General features: G+C 47.3%; 1 protein-coding gene and 1 long non-coding RNA gene across 2 annotated transcripts; one reads left to right on the top strand and one right to left on the bottom strand.

Moving 5' to 3' along the window:
- The first annotated feature begins 1,279 nt into the window (after nt 1-1,279).
- Nucleotides 1,280-2,677, top strand: LOC310687072. The gene is made up of 2 exons (XR_014516189.1): nt 1,280-2,246; nt 2,418-2,677. It is a non-coding gene; the product is annotated as an uncharacterized lncRNA (long non-coding RNA).
- A 321-nt stretch (nt 2,678-2,998) lies between these two features.
- LOC310686901 (uncharacterized protein) lies at nt 2,999-16,384 on the bottom strand. The gene is made up of 4 exons (XM_083461404.1): nt 15,923-16,384; nt 13,581-13,753; nt 10,959-11,097; nt 2,999-9,817 (listed from the first exon to the last, which is right to left on the bottom strand). The coding sequence occupies exon 4, from the start codon at nt 9,692-9,694 to the stop codon at nt 8,201-8,203; it is 1,494 nt and encodes a 497-aa protein (XP_083317530.1). The 5' UTR covers nt 9,695-9,817; nt 10,959-11,097; nt 13,581-13,753; nt 15,923-16,384; the 3' UTR covers nt 2,999-8,200.
- Nucleotides 16,385-24,308: the final 7,924 nt, after the last annotated feature.

Here is a 24,308-nt window from a genome sequence, read left to right on the forward strand (position 1 = left end):
AACATCCACCCCTCCCCCACCCCACGAGCTTAGATCCCTCCGTGTTTTACACTCACACACTACATACACCACGCTTCTATTATAAATTCATAGAAAAATGAACCATACATCGGATTTGCACTGTTCCACTTTTATTTGGCTCCATATAAAAGGAAGGACTACAAAATGGGGAATGTTTGATACAGGCCAGCCATAATCCCTTCACCATCCCAGCACATCCACAGGAGCCCTGCCCAGTTGCTATGCCAACCCTGATGGTCCTAGACAGAAGACCATCAAGATCACAAAGAACTTGCATATGAGAGTGGATTCAGCACGGACTGGAACAAAGGACAATAATCAGCTCTTCCCTCAGGGGGCAGGAAACTGCAAACTCCCCTCTGTCACCTGGAAAGTACTCATGGGGAGGGGGAAAGGGGGAACCAGCCAGGTGACAGGACACTCAGGTTACCACCACCACCCCTCCCTCAACCCCTCATTTCTGTGATGTATGTATGATGTTTCTGGGGGTGGTCTTGATCTACAGGGTGGCAATTTCAAAAGTCTTTATAAGCCCTTGCACAGCATTTTTCTGGGTCCTTCCACTCTCCTGCAAGTGAGGGGAGCTCCCTGTTGCAACAGTTCAATAAAGGCCAAGCCTACAGGCTGCTGTTTTGCTCCAAGTTATCCTGGTGGGTGTCTTTGTTTTTGTCCAAGGGAGCCCTCAGATTTTTCCGTTAACAGGCACAGGCACCGTCCATGCACAACAGCCAAGAGGCTCAGCAAAGCAGCCGATACAATTGTAGCAAGAAGCAGATTCCATGTCTTAAGGGAGAAATCTGAGGGCTCCCTTGGACAAGAAACAAGGAGACCAGCCAGGAAGAGCAGAGCAAAAGAGCAGCCAGTCGGCTTGGTCTTGATGGAAGACTGTCGCCACAGGACTCCTACCTGCCACCAGGTGGAACGAGATGGAAGCCCCCAACAAAAGAAGACCCCAACTTTTATTAGCTCCGAATCCCCCATGCTACACCCCCAAGACTACATCATGATTACATCATGACTACATCATTGACACATGACAAAGTGGAGGGGTTCAGGAAGAAGAAGAAGAAGAGTTTGGATTTGATATACTGCTTGATCACTACCCAAAGGAGTCTCAAAGCTGCTAACATTCTCCTTTCCCTTCCTCCCCCACAACAAACACTCTGTAAGGTGAGTGGGGCTGAGAGACTTCAGAGAAGTGTGACTTCTTTGAAGGAGGAGGAGTTGTGGTGGGAACCTGAGGGTCTTGTCACCTGTCCGGTTCCTTCTTTCCCCTCCCCATGATTACATTCCTGAGGACAAAGAGGAGTTCACTGTTTCCTTCCCCCAGAGGGAAGGGCTGGTCACTGTCCTGTGTTTCAGTCCATACTGAATCCACTTCCATATGCAGGTCCTTTGTGTGTGTGATGCTCTTCTGTCTAGGACCATCACGGTTGGCATGGCAATTGAGTAGGGCTAACTGCAGACGTGTTGGCTGCCTTGTGTCAAGTCTCCCCCCTTTGATAGTCCTTCCCTCATGGTGCAAAATAAAAGTCGAACGGTGCAGATCCGATGTACGGCTGATTTTCTATGAATTTATAACAGAAGTGTTGCCTATGTCGTGTGTGAGTGTCATGTTTGTACAAACTGAATGATTGCAACACATGAATCCCAATCCCAAAGAAGGGCAGTGCCAAAGAATGCTCTACCTACTGGACAATTGCGCTCATTTCACACGCTAGCAAGGTTATGCTTAAAATGCTACAAGGCAGGCTCAAGCAGTATGTGGACTGAGAACTCCCAGAAGTGCAAGCTGGATTTTGAAGAGGCAGAGGAACCAAATTTAGAAGAGGCAGAGACCAAATTGCAAACATGCGCTGGATTATGGAGAAAGCTAGAGAGTTCCAGAAAGACATCTACTTCTGCCTCATTGACTATGCAAAAGCCTTTGACTGTGTTGACCACAGCAAACTATGGCAAGTTCTTAAAGAAATGGGAGTGCCTGATCACCTCATCTGTCTCCTGAGAAATCTCTTTGTGGGACAAGAAGCTACAGTTAGAACTGGATATGGAACAACTGATTGGTTCAAAATTGGGAAAGGAGTACGACAAGGCTGTATATTGTCTTCCTGCTTATTTAACATAAATGCAGAATTCATCATGTGAAAGGCTGGTCTGGATGAATCATGTAATAAAAAATTTAAGGTCTTATATATATAATAAATGTTCATAAATTTACCAACCAAGTGCATACATAGATATGTCAACCACATGTCTGGAGCAGCATAGGAAGACCGTCCTGAAACCATTTTGACTCCCAAACTGACCAAATGTTTACTCTGCAAGGAGGGAGCGGGTGAGGGAACCTTCCCATTGTCTCAGGAATTGTGAAATCACCATCTCAAAGGAATGGCCAGACTACCAGGAAAGGGAATCAGATAAGGCATTATCAGATAACCTGGCAGACAGGAAAAACAACAACATTCAAATTTCTGTTGTAGACCACCCCTTCTGTGATGTATGTATGATGTATGGAGGGGTGGTCTGGAGCTCCAGGGCAGGGAATTTAAAATGTCTATATAAAGGCAGGCACACCTTTGTTCTGGGTCCTCCTCCTTTCCTGCGTGTGAGGGGAGCACCCTGTTGCAACAGATCAATCAAGATCAGGCTTACTAGCTGCTTTGCCTCTCAATATTCTCTGGTTGCCTCTGTCGTTCTTTTCCTACCGATGGAGAACCTACAAGGGTCTCTATAAAGGGCTCTTCTGTCCCCCATAAGGGAAGAAGGGCAGCTTTTGTTTACAACAGATGGCACCCCAGATGGGACCTTCGGTTGGACGAATTCTGGGGGCACGGAAGGACTGGTGATCCAGCGCACACCAGGCCATTTGCCAGGAGCAGCCACCAGTCCTCTAGTGACCCCAGGGTCTGGAAAGAAGTGGAGTTCCAGCGGGGCTAACCAGAGAAAGCAACGCTTCATCAGGCCGGCCACAAATTGATTTATTTTTAACATAATCTTTATTGATTTAAACTACGTACACACATATACAAAGAATTTACAATCTCATACTGCAAAAAAGACAATTAAGAAAAAACAATTAAGAAAAAAAGAAAGAAAATACAGAAAAAGGAAAGCAGAAAAAGCAGATTTATGTGCATAAAAATACTTAATATTCCTAATTAAATAAAAAAGACTTCTGACAAAATGAGACTTTCAATCATTCTCATGGTACTGTTTATACTGCCGTTGTTTCCCCCCACAGTTTTATATTCTTTAATATTGTTCCAGTCTACTCCACAAACAGCATTTGTTGTGTTTACAAGTATCACTCAAGTTCTGCTAATATGGTGTGGTTGGTACAATATGATCTTCTATAATCCTCAAATATTCTCCATTCTCCAAATATTTTCTGGTTCAATACTCCTCTAACTCTTCCCATCAGTTTTGCTAGTTGTAAGTATTCTAACATGGGTATATGGCTTCTCTTGGTGATGCCCACAAGGGTATTTTTGGCTCAAGTAGTCCTTTATATTTCTTCCAGATTTTATATCACAATTTTCTTATCACATGGCTCAAAAATCCCCTGTGGACCTTCACCTTTCCGTATATTAAAGAAGTGTGCCATCCAGACCGATTCTCGTGGCCTTCCAAGTCTAAGAGGTCCGTATCTTTTAGTGTAATCCAGTCTTTTATCCAAACCAATCCTGCCGCCACATGGTAGAATTCCAAATCTGGCAACGCAATACCTCCTCTCTCCTTTTGATCTGTTAATAACTGGTGTTTAATTCTCCGTTTCTTGGCACTCCATATAAATCTAGATATTTCCCTTTTCCACTCCTTAGAACAATTCATTTCTCCTAAAATGGGTATTGTTTGGAATAAGAAAATCATTTTGGGGAGGATATTCATTTTCACAACCGAGACTCTTCCCCAGAGTGAGAGATGGAGTTTGGTAGAGGTTTCCATATTTTTTTAAAAAATTCTTTCCATACTTACTATAATTATCCTCATATAAATTTAAACTTTTATTTGAAATCCAGATTCCTAGGTATTTAACCTTTTTTAAAAAATTTCCAGGCCTTTTTTTTTTTTAAGTTCTTTTTTCCCCTTCCATTGTGAGGTTTTTTGTCAGTAATTTAGTTTTTTTGGTAGTTTATTTTCAGCCCTAGGCCGGCCATAAATTAATCTAGCAAAAGACCTCGGGATGGCCAGGAGCAGCGCATGCGGACATGAGTCTAGGAATGGAGAAGATTGTGGGCGGGGTTCTCTGAAACACCCAGCAACCCAGATTCTCATCCTTTGCTGTCTCTTTTGCTTACGGTCTTCACTCCCAGCCTTCCTGGCAAGAGGTAGCTAGGAGGGGGAGGGGAGAACGGGAGAATTGGGGTTCTGCAATTAGAGAGGCAATTAACTGCAAGGGGAGAACGCCAATCAAAGCTCTCATTCCCTGTCGGGGAACCTGAGATCTGAAACTTTTACCTTTTTCCCAAGGAAGACGCCCCAAGGCTGGTCCAAGTGGCCAGTTTGCATAGCAGGGGACTTGGGCTCAGTTTCCAATTTCTCTTTTTCTCGTAAATGCAGCTGCACCGGCAGCACCAAGATCCAGAAGGAAGTGACTGGTGCGCGTCAGAGTGCAAGGGCGTTTACAGGTCCTTTCCATTCTCTCTGGAGCAGCCGGATTGGGCACTGGGCTGCCAGGCGTCCAATGGAAAGGGACTCTTTTCCATTGCGTGTAAGAGGCAGAAAAGGTTGCTGGGACCCCATGGGATAAAGAGGGAGAAGGGCTTTGTAGAGTCCTTCATAGAGAAGACGAACGACTGTCAGGTCAGAAAAGACCTGGGAAAAGGCTAGCGGGTTTTGGTTTTGGTTGAAAAATGGGATCCCCACATTCCAAGACTTCTAACCGCCAGACGCAAAGGCATGTGCTGGTCACAGCAGGAGGGGGGTCTCCCTGGATGCTTCAACAGCCGGCCTCCTCTGGGTCTCCAGGCCCCCTCCTCTCCTCCCTCTGAGCCTGAACTGCTCTCTGCCCCAGACTCTTCCTGCTCACCAAACCCTGTTTCCTCCCCTCCCACTCTGCTCCCTTTTCTCCCTCTTTCTGCTCATTGCCATCCCACCACCAGTTCCTGGGCTCTGAGCCTTCTTCCCTTGTGGGTCCCCCAGCTGGTGCCTCCCCCCCTTTCACCCAGCCAGTCCATGACAACAACAGCAGCCACAGCACTGTGGTCCTCTGGTAGGAAAACTCCCGAGTAGCATGATTGAATCAAAACTTCCGGGACCATGGAAAAATGCTATCTTCCTCAAACCCCAAAAAGAGCAGGAGCTATGGGGTTCAGAACGCGCAGGAGGCAGCGATGACTTTCTGGTGAAGAAGCAGTGCTTGGAGATCATGCGTGGGGGGGGGGGTATGACAGAGTTTGGTGCAAAAACCAAAGGTACTTTCATCTAAAATTATACTCATGATTGTGAGATGTTCCCTTCATTATTTCATTATTATAGTTTTACATTAAGAAACCCAGAACATCAATCATACCTCATGCTTTTAGGAATGATTTCCTGCTGAGTTCATTGCTGAGAGTGGACTCTGAGAGGAAGATATCCCACACTACATACATCTAAATGGGTTCTCCCATGTGAGAGTCCCGGGATGTTCCTTAATCACTCCATTATAAATAAAGCACTTTTTGCAGTCTTTTTCATTTAAACTGCTTCTCCCCTCTGAGTTTGTTGATGGTTTGAAGGGTTTCAACTCTTAAAGTTCTTCCTGTCCATGAGTCTGTTGATTCTGAACTTTCACTAAGAGTGAACCTCTATCTACTTTCCTGATATTTATATGGTTTGTCTTTTGTGTGAGTTGTTGTTGTTGTTGTTTAGTCATTTAGCCGTGTCCGACTCTTCATGGGTTTTGATGTTGAGCTTCAGAGCACGCCAGGCACTCCTGTCTTTCACTGCCTCCCACAGTTTGGTCAAACTCATGCTGGTAGCTTTGCGTACACTGTCCCACCATCTCGTCCTCTGTCGTCCCCTTGTGCCCTCCCTCTTTCCCAACATCATGGTCTTTTCCAGGGAGTCTTCTCTTCTCATGAGGTGGCCAAAGTAATGGCGCCTCAGCTTCAGGATCTGTCCTTCCAGTGAGCACTCAGGACTGATTTCCTTCAGAATGGAGAGGTTTGATCTTCTTGCAGTCCATGGGACTCGACAGAGTCTCCTCCAGTGCCAGAATTCAAAAGCATCCATTCTTCGGTGATCAGCCTTCTTTATGGTCCAGCTCTCACTTCCATATATCACTACTGGGAAAACCATAGCTTTAACTATATGGACCTTTGTTGGCAAGGTGATGTCTCTGCTTTTTAAGATGCTGTCTAGGTTTGTCATTGCTTTTCTCCCAAGAAGCAGGCGTCTTTTAATTTTGTGGTTGCTGTCACCATCTGTAGTGATCATGGAGCCCAAGAAAGTAAAATCTCTCACCGCCTCCATTTCTTCCCCTTCTATTTGCCAGGAGGTGATGGGACCAGTGCCTATGATCTTTGCTTTTTTGATGTTGAGCTTCAGACCATATTTTGCGCTCTCCTCTTTCACCCTCCTTAAAAGGTTCCTTAATTCCTCCTCACTTTCTGCCATCAAGGTTGTGTCATCTGCATATCTGAGGTTGTTGATATTTCTTCCGGCAATCTTAATTCTGGCTAGGGATTCATCCAGCCCAGCCTTTCGCATGATGAATTCTGCATATAAGTTAAATAACCAGGGAGACAATATACAGCCTTGTCGTACTTCTTTTCCAATTTTGAACCAATCAGTTGTTCCATATCCAGTTCTAGCTATAGTTTTTGTCCCACATAGAGATTTCTTAGGAGACAGATGAGGTGATCAGGCACTCCCATTTCTTTAAGAACTTGCCATAGTTTGCTGTGGTTGACACAGTCAAAGGCTTTTGCATAGTCAATGAAGCAGAAGTAGATGTCTTTCTGGAACTCTCTAGCCTTCTCCATAATCCAGCGCATGTTTGCAATTTGGTCTCTGGTTCCACTGCCTCTTCTAAATCCAGCTTGCACTTCTGGGGGTTCTCGGTCCACATACTGCTTGAGCCTACCTTGTAGAATTTTAAGCATAACCTTGTTTGAGTATGGTGACATAAATCAAGGTTTCCACTCAGACTGAAACTCCATCTACAGTCCATACATTTAAATAGTTTCTCCCCTGTGTGTCGGCTGATGTTTTCTCAGATGTCCATTGTTGGAATGAAAAATCACAGGAGACGAGAGAGGCAAGTGTAACATGAGGCGTCTGGCCAGGGCGGACCCTGGGAGCCCCTTTTATTGAATATTACAAACATTGACACAGGTGTGCTTGTGGGTGATTGGTTGATACATACATACACAAAGAAACATGTTGCTGATTGGTTAACATAAGCATAAGGCGGGAATTACATGTGAGAGGTGAGGATTACGTATGATCATTTATTATCGATGGATTAAAGGCTGGGAATCGAAGCTAGAACTAGACAGGCATGAAGCCTCCTAATTAAATTATACCTAGAGATTAATATGGCACAAACAATTACTAATGATGGATCATGGCATGAAACAATATAACAATCAAGTTCTGTAGATGTAGTCGGCTAGGCATGAAGAGCGGGTCATGTTGTTTTCCATGAGCTTAGGATGACTGAACGAGGAAAGGAATGTCCTGGTGTTTGGAACAGCTTGTACAGTGTGTGCAAAAGCAGGGAGAAGATTATAAGCAAGACTTTCCAGAATGCAAGAGAAAAGGTGCAAGGCTTCCCCAAAATGCAGCAGGTATGGGCAGAAGGAAAACTAACAGTTATATGCAGAAAGAGGACTTCCCTTTAGTCCATTCTGACTGAAGCATTTACTGTACACTATACCTTTAAATGTTTTCTCCCGTGTGAGTCCGTTGATGCGTTGATGTGCAACTAAAGCCCTTTCCACATGTCATACATTGAAATGGTTTCTCCCCTGTGTGACTCTGTTGATGGTTCCTAAGGCATCCACTATTACTAAAATTCTTTTCACAATCCATACATTGAAATGGTTCCCCCCCCTGTGTGAGTCCGTTGGTGTAAATACAGATCTCCATTCTGACTGAAGACCTTTCTGCACTCCATACACTGAAATGGTTTCTCCCCTGTTTGTGTCCGTTGATGTGTTCTAAGCTTTCCATTATCACCAAATCTCCTTCCTCATTCCATACATTTAAATAGTTTCTCACCAATGTGAGACTGCTGATGTCTTCTCAGGTTTCCGCTATAGCTGAAGCACTTTCCACACTCCATACATTTAAATGGTTTCTCCCCTGTGTGAGTCCGTTGATGTGATCTAAGGCTTGTATTACAACGGAAGCTCTTTCCACACTCCATACATTTAAAAGGTTTCACCCCTGTATGAGTCTGTTGATGTCTTCTAAGGTGTGCACTCTGCCTGAAGCTTTTTCCACACTCCACGCATTTATATGGTTTCTCCTCTGTGTGAGTCCGTTGATGTTCTCTAAGGTATCTACAATTACCAAAACTCTTTTCACACTCCATACATTGAAATGGTTTCTCCCCTGTGTGAGTCCGTTGATGTTTCCTGAGCCATCCTCCATCACTAAAGCTCTTTTCACACTCTGTACATTTAAATGGTTTCTCCCCTGTATGAGTCCGTTGATGTATATTGAGTTGTCCACTCTGACTGAAGCTCATTCCACACTCCATACATTTAAATGGTTTCTCCCCTGTGTGAGTCCGTTGATGTATATTGAGGTGTCCACTCTGACTGAAGCTCTTTTCACACTCCATGCATTTAAATGGTTTCTCCCCTGTGTGAGTCCGTTGATGTATATTGAGGTATCCACTCTGACTGAAGCTCTTTTCACACTCCATGCATTTAAATGGTTTCTCCCCTGTGTGAGTCCGTTGATGTTGTCTAAGACTTCCACTATCACTAAAGCTCTTTTCACACTCCATACATTTATATGGTTTCTCCCCAGTATGAGTCCATTGATGTCTTCTAAGGCTTCCACTATCACTAAAGCTCTTTTCACACTCTGTACATTTAAATGGTTTCTCCTCTTTGTGAGTCCACTGATGTCTTCTAAGTCTTACACTATTACTAAAACTCTTTCCACAGTCCATGCATTTAAATGGTTTCTCCTCTGTGTGAGTCCATTGATGTTGTCTAAGGCTTTCACTATCACTAAAGAGCTTTCCACACACCATACATGTAAATGGTTTTTCCTCTGTGTGAGTCCATTGATGTCTTCCAAGATTTCCACTGCAACTGAAGCCCTTTCCACACTCTGTACATTTAAATGGTTTCTCCCCTGTGTGAGTCCGTTGATGTCTTCTAAGGCTTCCACTATCACTAAAGCTCTTTTCACACTCCATACATTGAAATGGTTTCTCCCCTGTGTGAGTACGTTGATGTCTTCTCAGGTGTCCACTGTTATTAAAGTTCTTTCCACACTCCATACATTCATATGGTTTCCCCCCTGTGTGAGTCCGTTTGAGCAATTTAAGGTTTCCACTCTGACTGAAGTTCTTCCCACGCTCCCTGCACGTAAAACGTTTTCTCTCTGTGTGAGTCCGCTGGTGTGTTCTAAGTTTTGCATTGAAAGAGAAGCTCTTTCCGCACTCCATACCTTTAAATGGGTTCTTTCCTTTTTGTGTTCGTTGTTGTGAACTATGTGTGCTCATTCAGTGAAGCATATTCCACATTTCACACATTTTAATGGCTATTCCTAATGAAATGAAAGGTGCCTTGTCCCCTGCAATTCTGTCTTCTCCATCACCTTTTTCAGAGTGGGCAGAAAGGGAATCCTGTTTGGGTTTCAGGAAAGAAAACACAGGGGGGAAAGGACACATCAACTGCCATTAGCACCTTCTCTTATTTCAACATCTCCTACATTCTCCCATGTCCTCCCCATGTTCCCAATTTTTAGGAAATGAAAATGGTATGATGTCAAATGGTAGTAATGCATCAGCAACCATTCATAATCCTCAATCATCTTTAATAACACAGTATGATCTTGGTATACCATTGCCCTCTGAGACTGCCCTTCAAATCAAGTGGTTGCCCCCGTTTCCCCTTCTAGATCTTCATGAATTACCTGCACAGTCCCACTGACCTCAGGAGGTCCATATGGACCAATTTGGTAGACCCAGGCCTTCATCTCTTCCAGGGACTGTGGTCTGGGTCAGTCAGAGAACTAGTGACAAGGCTTGGTGCTTGGAATCAGCTGAATGGGTGCTCAGGGAAGTTCCTGTTCTTGGAGATGGACCTCTGTCTACATGCCTCACATTGCATGGAGAGAGCAGGAGAAGTAGAAGAGAAAGCAGATGGCACATGGGAATCCCAGATGGAAACACCCACCCCAATGGTTCTTTATAATGATGATGTGCTGCCTGAACCTTTCCTTGTCTTCTGACACAGGACTATCCTTATCTGGCACTGAAAGGCAGGATATTCAGGACATGGAGATAACTGTACTTAATGGTTGGTACCCATATTGGTCTGACACAATTGAAGTAAAAAAGTAAAAAAATAGTCCAGTAGCACCTTAGGGACCAACTAAGTTTGTTCTAGGTATAAGCTTTCGTGTGCATGCACACTTCTTCATATAGTGATGGGTAGTGGGAGATCATAGTAGGAGTACCCTACTGAGAAAAACCCCACCCCATCCTCCCACGATATACAAGGGTCTGGTGACATCTGTGTCAGTGTATCTGAAGAAGTGTGCATACACACGAAAGCTTATACTCAGGACAATCTTAGTTGGTCTCTAAGGTGCTACTGGACTATTTTTTAATTTTTTATTCCAACTGTGTCAGACCAACACGGCTACCTACCTGCATCTAGATGTCATGGGGTATTAGGGGAGGAGTAGTTCCTTTGGTGGGGGACATGTCATGCACCTTATGGGGTAATCTATCTACCATTGACCCTGCAGTCAACTCTCACCTGTGGCTTCCAGAAGCTGTCAGCATGCAACAGGGGTTCAAGCAATGGCTTCAACTGGCCAGCTAAGCTAGGTGAGGATACCTGATGGGTCTCAAATCCTTGGTGGGTTGGGGAATTCTGCTGCCGGTGAAGGCAGGCCCTGGTGGATGCAGAGGAGGAGAACAACAGTGAATCCCACAGTCTAGAAGGCAGATTCTGCCCATCCTGCAGAGGAAAGTGAAGTGCAGATGGGGCACGTCCACCTGGAGGCTTGTTATATAGTCCCCAGGTTACTCTGACATTGAATTGTATATACCGTATTTTTCCCTCTATAACACGCAGATTTTTTCTCCTAAAAAGGAAGGGGAAATGTCTGTGCGTGTTATGGAGTGAATGTGTGGTCCCTGGAGCCAAAAAATCAGACAAAAATCAAATTGCGAGTCACGGAGAAGGGAAACCTGAAAAGAGGAAGCGGCTGCTTTCCTGCATTCTGCCTCAGGGTCTTACTGCCCACCCTTCTCTGTTTCGTTGCTGTGTTTGCTCAACGGAACAAAGAGCAGGGAAAGCCCCTCCCCTCCAGGCAAGCAGAGGGGAAAGCAGAGTCCTTCCTTCTAATTCCTCTCTGTGCTCTGGTGCTGCGTCTAGGGACTAGCAGGCAACATGCAGGTGGGGGGGAGAGAGAGAGAGAGAGAGAGAGAGAGAGCGCTGGCTGGTTTGGGTGCTTGGGTGGGGGGAAACTTTTGCCTTTCTTTCCTCCCTCCCGTTAAATCCCTCTCCTGCATTCTTAGCCAGCTGCTTCTCTGCACACCCCTCTCATGCTCCTTTTCCCTTCTTTGTTTTTCCTTCCCTCCCCACTTAAAATGTGGTTACAAAGCATAGATCCACATGGATCCTCAGGATCTTTGCATTGGGTCACCCCAAATTCACCATCAGATCACATAGCATATCCATGGCTACAGCCTGCCCCCCAAAAATCACGCACCCACTGTTGCCTGGGGCTGCAATGGTCAAAAACGTGGTTAAAAAGCATGGATCCACATGGATCCTCAGAATCTTTGCATTGGGTCACCCCAAATTCACCATCAGATCACATAGCATGTCCATGGCTACAGCCTGCCCCCCAAAAATCACACACCCACTGTTGCCTGGGGTTCCAATGGTGCAAAAACGTGGTTACAAAGCATAGATCCACATGGATCCTCAGGATCTTTGCATTGGGTCACCCCAAATTCAGCATCAGATCACATAGCATGTCCATGGCTAGAGCCTGCCCCCCCCCAAATCACGCACCCACTGTTGCCTGGGGCTGCAATGGTGCAAAAACGTGGTTAAAAAGCATGGATCCACATGGATCCTCAGGATCTTTGCATTGGGTCACCCCAAATTCACCATCAGATCACATGTCTGTGGCCACAGCATGAAGCACAAAAATGATACATCCACTGTTTCATTCAGAATGTTTTTTTCCCTTGTTTTCCTCCTCTAAAAACGATGTGTGTGTTATGGTCAGGTGCGTGTTATAGAGCGAAAAATACGGTAAATTACAGTATTGAAATGAGCCTGGTCCCACTTCATATTCTGATATTTACTCTACTCTGCTTGTCTGTTTCTTACTTGAGTGCTGTTTTGGCATGCTAAGTCAGGGTTTTACTGTGAGTTACATGTTTGCTATTTTTTGGATCCTGTTATGCTTATTTGTCTTCAGTACAGTCATACCTCATGTTATGTTTGTTCAGGTTGTGCATTTTCAGGTTGTGTCCCGTGGCATCCCAGTTACTTCTGGGTTTTGCCAATTGCGCATGTGCCCACGTGCAAAACGACATCACACGCATTCGCAGAAGCAGCGAATTGCGACCCACAAACGTGGGTTGCGTTCTGCTCATGTTGCGAACTGGCCTCCGGAACAGATCCCGTTCACAACCAGAGGTACAACTGTAATAGATTTCTCAGCTGAATTAATTTTTTGCTGCCTCTGAGCATTTTTTGCTACTCTGCTAATTATATCTCAAACTTGCTCTGGAGATCGTTATGGAGGAGCAAGTTCTGCAACCTAGAGCCCTAAACAGCCTCAGCGCTGTAGACCTGAAGGAGCGTCTCCACCCCCATCACTCAGTCCGGATAGGGAGGTCCACCTCCGAGAGTCTTTTGCTGGTTCCCTTGCTGTCAGAAGTGAAGTTCCAGCGAACCAGACAGAGGGCCTCCCGCCCTATGGAATGCCCTCCCTTCAGAGGGCAAGGAAATGGGCAACTCTCTGACATTTAGAAGACAGCTGCATTGGGATGTTTTTAATGTTTGATGTTTTACTTTTTTATCTACTTTAAGCTCCCCGGAGTGGCTGGGGAAACCCAACCAGATGGACAGGCTATAAATACTGCAATTATAAATGCTGCAATTATTCTTATCATGCCCCTGAGCACGGCTGGGGAGGGTGGGGGTATAAATAAAATTTTATTTTTATTATTTTATTATCATCATCATCATCTTGTGATTTTTTAAAGTTATTTTGGAATTCGTACTGCAATATCAGCTCACGAAATGTTATGGGTGGAGAAAATCACAGGGTTGCTGTAAAATATAATCCCACCCACAAACTCTCATTCACACACAGTCTGTCAATTTGGAGGGGGGGGTCACACACCTCACCTGTGCTAATACTGGCAGTCTTTGGCCTGTATAGGCACACCTTGTATATAGAGCCTCCAGCCACAGGCACTGTCTATCATGAAAATGGGTCCTTTGACTGGGAAGATTCACGCAATTGCTATCATTGGATGCTGATGGGTTGTATCTCAGCTTGTCAGTCACTCTGACACTGCCTACAAAGAATAAGAGGAACAGAAATGCTTTTGAGGTGCAACTTCCATATCAATCCTGAGAGCCAATCCATGGATTCTGCACCCCTATTTCTGATGACAGGTGCACATTGTCCTCACCCTCAGTGGAAAAGACAATAAAGATGGAAGTCTGAGAGAGAGGAAAAGGTTTCTGGCTGCTTCCTGGGTGGGATTGTGGAAACCAAGAGCCGCTTCTGAGAAGGCCTCTCCCCTCCCCTCTTCCCCTCTGGATTTCCTCTTCTCTCCAGGGGAACAATGGTTGGACTGGGCAGAACCGCTGGGTCTGGACAGGGCAGGGGCTTATGGGGTGGGAAGAGGATGGAGCTTGCAGGAAGGAAGGGGTGGGGGGACACGACCGCCCACTTTCCAGGGATCCCTCTCTGATCACCTTGAAGGGGTGGCCCATTCCTGGGAGGGAGGGAGAAGCCAAGGTGCCCCCTCTGGAGATTCCTCAAGGAAGCCACAATGGAGCGGTCTCCCCAAAGACTGTTCTTCCTAGCTCTCTCCCCCCCCCAATGCTGCTGGGATGCTCCCCTTCCCCCCACTTCCTCGACCCCCTGCCTCTCTCCCAGCGTCTCCCCTGCACCCAGAGGCCCCCTTGGCCCGGCCCAACCCTCGCCATGCGCGCCCCATCTTTCCATCCGGAGGGGCCACCCCAAGACGAGATGGGGAGGGACGGGGGTGGGGTCTCTACAGTGGCGTAGCGTGGGGGGTGCAGGGAGTGCCAGCCGCACCGGGCGCAACATTTTGGGGGGCGCACTCGCAGCTCTCTGCCCCTACCTGGTTCACACACTCTCTCTCACAGTGCTGGCTGTGCGAATCCGAGCTGCCAGGTCGCCGCCCACTGTGCGGAGCGGAGAGAGAGCGAGGGAGGGACTATCTGGGGGAGGGACAGTGCAGCAAGCTTCGGGCCACGCAGGGCTCTTCCGACGGCGCCGAGCCCTTTGCGGAGGCTGCGTCGCCCGTACTTCAGAAAGCGGTGCGTGAAGTTTCCCCGCAGCGGCCAGCCGGCCCCGGAGCACGTGCAGAGCGCCGATTCCCCCTGGGCGATCCCGGCCGGCGGTCCAGTCGGCGACAGCGCCGGCGCCGCGCTCCTTCCTCCCTGCGAGCGCCCCGTCGAGGGAGGCTGGTCCTCCGTGCCAGGCGCGGCTGAGCGCGCCTGCCCGCCTCCTCCCGGCCATCGGGGGAGGGACCCAGGACGGGGAGCCACCCCGGGCGGAGGCGGAGTCGCGCAGGGGAAAGGCCGCCCGCGCTCTCCGCGGCCCTCTGCACATGCTTGAGGGCGCCGCGGCCTCACTCCTCCAACGAAAACCAGATCCAGGGAAGGAAGCCCCGCGCAGCTGAGAAAGAGGCTCCGCGAGCATGTGCAGAGCGCCCGCCTGCCCGCCGGGACTGCGAGAGAGAGCCAACGGGCAGCCGGGGGGGGGCAAGAGTCGCCCGGGCTCCCCGCTTCCTTCTGGAGGGGAGATGGCGCTTGCCCAACCCAAAGCAAAGTGGAGGAAGAAAGTCTCTTCCCGGCTTCGTCCCCTTCCCAATATTCGATTTTTGAAACCTATGTCTAGGGCGGGTATAGCAGCGAAGAGCTTGGCCGCTCCTTCAAGGGGGCCCGAATCTGGAGACTGCAGGCGAAGCCTCCCCAATGCCCAAAGGGCGAGGCTGATTTTAGTACTATAAAAATCCAAGGCTCCTAGCCCACCCACCGCCAGTGGCGTAGCGTGGGGGGGTGCAGGGGGGGCCGGCCGCAACATCTGGGGGTTAGGGTTAGGGGGCGCAAATCCACGGGTTAGGGGGCGCAAATTACTTGCCTTGCCCCGGGTGCTGACAACCCACGCTACGCCACTGGGTCTCTATCCAGGCGTCTGAAGCGCCCGTTAACCCTTTCAAGGCCTGACTCTCTTCCCGCGAACCCCACAGCGCCCCGGGGATGCCTACGTGGGGGAAACGGGTCAAGGAGGCCCTCGTGGGGACTCCCAGGGTGGGGGCCCCATATCCGCCCCTGCGAAGGCGCCTAAGGGGCGAAGGAAAGCCCCCTTCGCAGCACACGTGCAGGGATCCAGACCCTGCCGACGGGGCCCACGGAAGGCGCTTGGGGGAGCTGGCGGGGTCTCTGGGTCCTTTTCTCCCCCCTCCTCCCCCCTGCGATGCCTTTACCTCTTTGTCCTCGCTCCCGATTCTCCTTTCCTTTCCTGCAACATCCACGGGGGGGGGGGTCCCCTGCCGCCCCTCCTCCCCTTTCCGAAAGCGCGCGCCCCTAGAGCTATGGAGCAGAGCAGCAATTCGGCGCAGAAGCTCCACTTCCGGGAGAAGCAGGCGGGGGGGAGGGGGGCTCACACCCCACATTCCCAGAATAGAAGCAGACTTGCGAGGAGGAGGAGAAGGAAGAGGAGCAACGTCTGGGGGCGGGATTTGGGGTAGTGCGCGAAGGGCTGAGAGAGTGATATGCTGGGAAGGAAGGGAAAGAATTGAGGGGGGAGGAGAGGAAGATTCCCCCTCCCCTCCTCTTTCTGGGGATCTGGAGAGTGGGGGAGGGGCTGATCCCGGCAATCCAATTGCAAAGTGGGGTCCCGCACAAACAGTGTTTACATTGCAAAATCCTTCCCTCCCCCACCCCACGCCATGAACTTAGATCCGTCCCTGTTTTAGGTATTGGTGCACCAGGAATGGGGGGAGGGGTTAAACGACTCCCCCAAAACCCCAAGTCCCCACCACAGCCTCTGACTAAGGCCAGGACAATGACCATTGACACAGGCACCTTCCATGCACAACAGCAAAGAGGCTCAGAGAAGCAGCCTATACAACTGTAGCAAGAAGCGGATACCATGAATCGTTCTGTGTCCTCCGACTATCCAATACTGTATAGAAAACTGAAAAAGCTTCAAATAATCGCCAACATTCAACGGTTTGACGGATTTCCTGGGTTCCAACGCCTAATGACTCCTCTGGAATTGGGGGATCCAGGGCTCCCCCTGACTCCATAATCCCTTAGGAGGTAGGAGGCGATCAAGGGCAGCACATGCCCCAGGCAGAAATCCATCGGGATGGTGGGTTGAATTCTGATGCTTTCAAAGGAGAAGCCCAGGAAAGTCTTGCAGCTGGGGGGATGGGTAAATACTATTATGGTTCTTTGGGTTGTATATTGTCTCCCTGCTTATTTAACTTATATGCAGAATTCATCATGCGAAAGGCTGGGCTGGATGAATCCCAAACCGGAATTAAGATTGCCGGAAGAAAAATCAGCAACCTCAGATATGCAGATGACACAATCTTGAGGGTAGAAAGTGAGGAGGAATTAAAGAACCTTTTAATGAAGGTGAAAGAGGAGAGCGCAAAATATGGTCTGAAGCTCAACATCAAAAAAACGAAGATCACGGCCACTGGTCCCATCACCTCCTGGCAAATAGAAGGGGAAGAAATGGAGGCAGTGAGAGATTTTACGTTCTTGGGCTTCATGATCACTGCAGATGGTCATGAAATTAAAAGACTCCTGCTTCTTGAGAGAAAAGCAATGACGAACGCAGACAGCATCTTAAAAAGCAGAGACATCACCTTGCCGACAAAGGTCCGTATAGTTAAAGCTATGGTTTCCCCAGTAGTGATGTAGGGAAGTGAGAGCTGGACCATAAAGAAGGCTGATCGCTGAAGAATTGATGCTTTTGAATTATGGTGCTGGAGGAGACTCTTGAGAGTCCCATGGAATGCAAGAAGATCAAACCTATCAATTCTGAAGGAAATCAACCCTGAGTGTTCACTGGAAGGACAGCTGGAGCAAACCGGCTGCTAAGTCTGATTTTTATTAAGGTAAAAAAGGTAAAGGACCCTTGGACTGTTAAGTCCAGTCAAAGGTAACTATGGGGTTGCCACGCTCATTTTACTTTCAGGCCCAGGAAGCTGCTGTTTGTCCACAGACAGCTTCCTGGGTCATGTCGCCAGCATGACTAAACCGCTTCTGGCACAACAGGACATCGTGACAGAAACCAGAGTGCACTGAAATGCCGTTTAGCTTCCCTCCGCAGCGGTACCGGTTTATCTACTTGCACTGGCATGCTTTCGAACTGTTAGGTTGGCAGGAGCTGGGACAGAGCAATGGGAGCTCACCCCATCATGGGGATTTGAACCGCTGGTCAGCAAGCTCAAGAGGCTCAGTGGTTTAGACTGTGATACATAGATAGCAGTCAAGTACAACATTCCTAGTTTTTCTAGAGTGGACATGAGAGGGAATGTTTGGTCCAGTCAGTCGAAAACATCCTGTTTCCTCCTGACTGGGACAAACTTCCTTTAGCATGTGACTAGAGGTGGGCGTGACCTTACCTGTTCAGGTAACAAAAGCACAGGGCAAGCAGCTGCAGTGACTGACAGTCTGCAGTCACTGGGATTAACCCCTCATATGAGGTAGATCCACGTGTATATACTTTGTACCTAAGTCTGCCTTCAGGGATCCATCTGTGAACTGAATGTGTGAGTAAACGTCTTTTATATACTTTACACAAGATTGTGTTGTGTCTATTCTTTTTAAGAGGGATATAAAGGAAATTACCAGGAATCTTATATTGAGAAGCTTGCAACAAGCTAACCACTGTGTGTTTAAAAGGGGAATGCAAAACTCTGCTAAGTTATAGAACTTGCTAGCGCAAGTTAGGAAGTATATTAAACAATATATCCTCTCCCGCCTCTCTGAACATTCCCACAAAGGGTTATTGGCCCCAGCGTTGCGTATTTTTGAAGGATTGCAAAGGATTGAGATCCTAAGCGGAAAAGTATTTTTCTGAGCATACTTCCTGGTAAGCACATGGTCCTTTGTTCCACAGTGTAGTGGGGATTAAGCACCCCCCCAGTCCCTCAGAGTTCACAGTGACCTAAAGCAGTGAAGATCTGTTTTCTATTTTGAGATTTTTTGATATTTTGATTTTGAGATTTTGACAGCTTTTGAAATTTTGAATATTTTTGAATTTTGAGATGGCCAGTATAGCTTTTGATAGTGATGCAAGGCAAGAAATGCCTATGCTGAATGAATAAAATTTTGTGCACTGGAAGCAACATTTAATAGCACTTCTAAATGCAAAAGGAGTCTCTGGAGGTCTAGGGACAAAGTGAGAGCTGTTTCCTAGTTCTGCTGGATCTCTCAGCGGCTTTTGATACCATCGACCATAACATCCTTCTGGGCCGTCTAGAGGGGCTGGGAGCTGGGGGCACTGTTATACAGTGGTTTTCCTCCTGGGCCGTGTTCAGAAAGTGGTGTTGGGGGATGAGTGTTCAGAGCCCTGGAACCTCACTTGTGGGGAGCCTCAGGATTCTGTCCTCTCCCCCATGCTTTTCAACATCCACATGCAGCCGCTAGGAGAGATCATCAGGGGGTTTGGGCTGGGTGTTCATCAATATGCGGATGATACCCAGCTCCACCTCTCTTTTAAATCAGAACCAGTGAGGGCAGTGAAGGTCCTGTGTGAGTGTCTGGAAGTGGTTGGAGGATGGATGGCGGCAAACAGATTGAGGTTGAATCCTGAACTGTTCTTGGGGGACAGGGGGCAGGATGGTGTGGAGGACTCCCTGGTCCTGAATGGGGTAACTGTGCCCCTGAAGGACCACATGCACAGCCTGGGAGTCATTTTGGACTCACAGTTGGGACTCACAGAGGCACAGGTCAATTCTGTGTCCAGGGCAGCTGTCTACCAGCTCCATCTGGTATGCAGGCTGAGACCCTCCCTACCTGCAGACTGTCTCTCCAGAGTAGTGCATGCTCTAGTTATCTCCCGCTTGGGCTACTGCAATGTGCACTACGTGGTGCTACCTTTGAAGGTGACCCAGAAACTGCAATTAATCCAGAATGTGGCAGCTAGACTGGGAGTTTAAAAGGGGAATGCAAAACTCTGCTAAGTTATAGAACTTCCTAGCGCAAGTTAGATAGGATATTATTAAACAATATATCCTCTCCTGTCTCCCTGAAAATTCACACATAGACCACAGTGCCACCCGCGTCCTCCCTGATCTTTTATTAATAGACCTTCTGCAGCAGGGTCTGAAGTCACTCACGCAGGAAGAAGGAGGGAACTCTGAACAAAAGAAAGACCATACTTTTATAAATGTCAGAAAAGGTTGTCCACCCCACCTTTTCCCGCCCTCGTAGATCTGTCATGGAGGACGTCAGAGAGGAGGTGCCCCAGCGTGAGGTTACAGCTAAGGATCCTTTGTGAAGTGGTGGGTGATAGTGACATGTTTGCTATTCATGTGTTTGCAAAGTACCTGCTGCCGGTGTCTGGGCTGAACCCATTCTGTTAATGGCTGTTCCTTTTGTGATGTTGCAGGAATGGACACGGCAGAGGCAACAGCACTGGAAGCGATAATTAGAATGTTGTGCTAAGATGTTCCCAGCTTTGTGTCCGATTGGGACCGGGAGAAGACAGTCTTTATTTGTGAAAGGTTGTGACTTTGTTTGAAGAATGGCTTATTCAATAAATGTGCCTTAGTCATGAATGGGTGTGTTTTTCACTGTGGAGCCATGGATCCAAACTACAAGAAAGAAGATTCCACCTAAACATTAGGAAGAACTTCCTGACAGTAAGAGCTGTTCGACAGTGGAATTTGCTGCCAAGGAGTGTGGTGGAGTCTCCTGCTTTGGAGCTCTTTAAGCAGAGGCTTGACAACCTTATGTCAGGAGTGCTCTGATGGTGTTTCCTGCTTGGCAGGGGGTTGGACTTGATGGCCCTTGTGGTCTCTTTCAACTCTATGATTCTATGAGCCACTGGATGGCAGTGTGGGGTGGTCTATATTGGGTCTGTCATGACAGCAACTGTTTCACTTAGTTCCAGCTATTTTGCACAAAGTTTTACAAAGTCTGTTTCAGTAGCATATTCAAAGCATTACACAGTACAATTTTGTATCAACATGACCACGCTAGAGCCAAGGCTTTACACTTTTGGGAGCATACATTTCTTAATAACAATCACAGAAACATAACAGAGAAACCCCCCCCCCCCCCGTTTCCCATATACATAAATGGGAATTCAAGTCAGGCCCTCGAGGTGGCTCTGGCAAGTGAGCCCAGCTGCATGTGACAAGGGTGGGGAGAAATTCCTTCCTGGCCGTCACCTTTGAGTATAGGGGTCACTGCCCCTATTCCTCTAGCACAGGGGTCAGCAACCTTTTTCAGCTGTGTGCCGGTCCACCGTCCCTGAGACCATGTGTGGGCCGGACTGTATTTTGAAGGGGGGGAAATGAACGAATTCCTATGCCCCACAAACCCCAGAGATGCATTTTAAATAAAAGGATACATTCTACTCATGGAAAAACACGCTGATTCCTGGACTGTGGGCCGGATTGAGAAGGCGAATGGGCCATATCCGGCCCTCGGGCCTTAGGTTGCCTACCCCTGCTCTAGCAGGAGCGATTGTGGGGCTTCCTTGCCCGCTTCCATTCAGCTCTGCCATCCTCAAATGGCAAGTCTTCTTCAGTGATTGTGGGAGCGGACAGGCTGGAAGCTGAAGCGGCTTCTCTTGGAGTAGGCTTTGCTTTGCTTTCTGTTGACCTCAGTCTGTGTTTTTAATGTTCTGGTGAGTACCTGCAGCTCCTCCTTCCCCCTCTTGCAATTAGGCTTGGGGGAAGATGTCCAATTAAATTACAGTATTTCAAGCTGTCTTCAGAAAACGTAAGAGGCAGGGAGAAGTTCTGGTGAAGAAGCAGAGTTTGGAGATCACACGGTGGTGGGGGTGAGAGAGTTTGGTGCCTAAACCAGTCTGACACTCACACACACACACCCTTCTTGCATGCTTGAGTAGAGCAACTCCAGGGCATGAGCCAAGTAACAGCAGGGTAGGGGCCATGTGTAAAGCAATTCCCACACTGAGGTCAAAAACACACAGAGGCAGCAGGACTTCTTCAGTAATAGTTTACTGAGCTTTCAAAGCCTACAGTTCTCACTGGGTCTTCAGTGAGGCACAAAACTTTGTTTCTGAGAGCAAATCCAGTTTCAGCCGTAAAAAAATACAGCACACAGGATATCTAGGTCAGGAACACAATCCGGCAGAAGGGAGCAAGGGAGGAAAGAGGCTGGAAGGACACAGGGCAATGGATGTGTGTCTTTCGCTTCCTGTCATCTGGGAGGGAAGTCAGCAACTCGGCATCTGCAGGGGCTTCATGAAGAAAAACTTTCTGCCTCCTGCTTCCAGGCACATCCCAGAAACACACACTGTGATTCACGGTGTATTGCAATATCAATTGCTTTACAAAGCCATGATCCTCACCACCAGCAATCTAGATTCCCCCTCTCTATCAAAATGTACTTTACATATAAAATTATAATCACTATTGTGAGACATTACCTTCATTATTTCATGACTATACAGTTTTACATATAAGCACTCCATACATCTAACAGGGTTCTCCCCTTTAGATCTCCCTAGATGTTTCATAAACACTCCATTGTAACTAAAGCACTTTCTGCGATGTTTCCATCTAAACTGCTTCTTGCCTTTGAGTTTGTTGTTGGTTTGTAGGGCGTCAGCTCTTAAAGTTCTTCCTGACCGTGAAGAAGAAGAAGAAGAGTTTGGATTTGATATCCCGTTTTATCACTACCCGGAGGAGTCTCAAAGCGGCTAACATTCTCCTTTCCCTTCCTCCCCCACAACAAACACTATGTGAGGTGAGTGGGGCTGAGAGACTTCAGAGAAGTGTGACTGGCCTAAGGTCACCCAGCAGCTGCATGTGGAGGAGCGGAGACGCGAACCTGGTTCCCCAGATTACGAGACTACCGCTCTTAACCACTACACCACACTGGCTCTGTTGATGTAGGACTTCCAATAGGACTGAACTTCTACCCTTAAAGTTCTTCTTGACATTTATGTGGTTTGTCTCTTGTGTGAGTTTGTTGACATAAATCAAGGGTTTCACTCTGACTGAAGCCATACATTTAAGTGCTTTCCCTCCTCTGTGTCCGCAAATGTCTTCCTCTAAGATTTTCACTCTTACTGAAACTTCCGCACTCCATTCATTAAAATGATCTCTCCCCTGTATGCGTCCGTTGATGCATATTGAGGTGTCCACTCTGACTGAAGCTCTTTCCGCACTCCATACATTTATATGGTTTCTCCCCTGTGTGAGTCCGTTGATGTGTTCTAAGGTGCGCAGTTTGAGTGAAGCTCTTTCCGCACTCCATGCATTTAAATGGTTTCTCCCCTCTGTGAGTTCGTTGATGTGTTCTAAGGTTTGCATTAAAATGGAAGCTCTTTCCGCATTCCATACATTGAAATGGTTTCTCTTCTGTGTGAGTCCGTTGGTGTGTTCTAAGGTTTGCATTGAAACTGAAGCTTTTCCCACACACTATACATTTAAATGGCTTCTCCCCAGTGTGAGTCTGTTGATGTATTCTAAGGTTTCCAAGCTGACTGAAGCTCTTTCCACACACCATACATTCACATGGTTTCTCCCCTGTGTGAGTCCGTTGATGGGTTCTAAGGTTTCCAAACTGACTGAAGCTCTTTCCGCACTCCATACATTTAAATGGTTTCTCCCCTGTGTGAGTCCGTTGATGTGTTCTAAGGGTTGCATTGAAACTGAAGTTCTTTCCGCACTCCATGCATTTAAATGGTTTCTCCCCTGTGTGAGTCTGTTGATGTCTACTGAGGTCTCCACTCTGACTGAAACTCTTTCCACACTGAATACATTTAAATGGTTTCTCCCCTGTGTGTGTTCGTCGATGTAAATGGAGTCTTGAACTGTCACTGAAGCTCTTTCCGCACTCCATACATTTGAATGGTTTCTCCCCTGTGTGAATCCGTTGATGTGTTCTAAGGTGTGCACTCTGACTGAAACACTTTCCACAATCTATGCATTTAAATCGTTTTTTACTTATGTGAGTCTCTTCATGTGTTCTAAGGGTTCCACTAAATCTGAAATTCTTTCCACACTCCATACATTTATATGGTTTTTCACCCGTGTGAGTCCGTTGGTGTAATTTAAGGTTTCCAATCTGACTGAAGCTCTTTCCACACTCCCTGCATTTGAATGGTTTCTCTCCTGTGTGAGTCCGTTGATGTGTTCTAAGGTGCGCAATTTGACTGAAGCTCTTTCCACACTCCCTGCATTTGAATGGTTTCTCCCCTGTGTGAGTCCGTTGATGTGTTCTAAGGTTTGCAGTGAAATGAAAGCTTTTTCCACACTCCATACATTCATATGGTTTTTCATCCGTGTGAGTCTGTTGATGTATTTTAAGGTTTCCATTCTGACTGAAGCTCTTTCCACACTCCATGCATTTAAAAGGTTGTTCCCCTGTGTGTGTCTGTTCATGCTTTCTAAGGTTTCCATTCTGACTGAAGTTCTTTCCACACTCCATACATTTAAAAGGTTTCTCACCTGTATGTGTCCGTTGATGTAAAGTTAAGTGTCCCCTCTGACTGAAGTTCTTTCCACACTCTGTGCATTGAAATCGGTTCTTTCCCATGTGAGTCCGTTGATGTGTTCTAAGTTTTCCACTGTCAGTGAAACTTTTTCCACTCTCCATACCTTTAAATGGTTTCTCCCCTTCTTGAGATCGCTGATGTGAGCTATG

Source organism: Podarcis liolepis (assembly GCF_965112155.1).
Source record: "Podarcis liolepis genome assembly, chromosome: 10".
Classification (NCBI taxonomy): domain Eukaryota; kingdom Metazoa; phylum Chordata; class Lepidosauria; order Squamata; family Lacertidae; genus Podarcis; species Podarcis liolepis.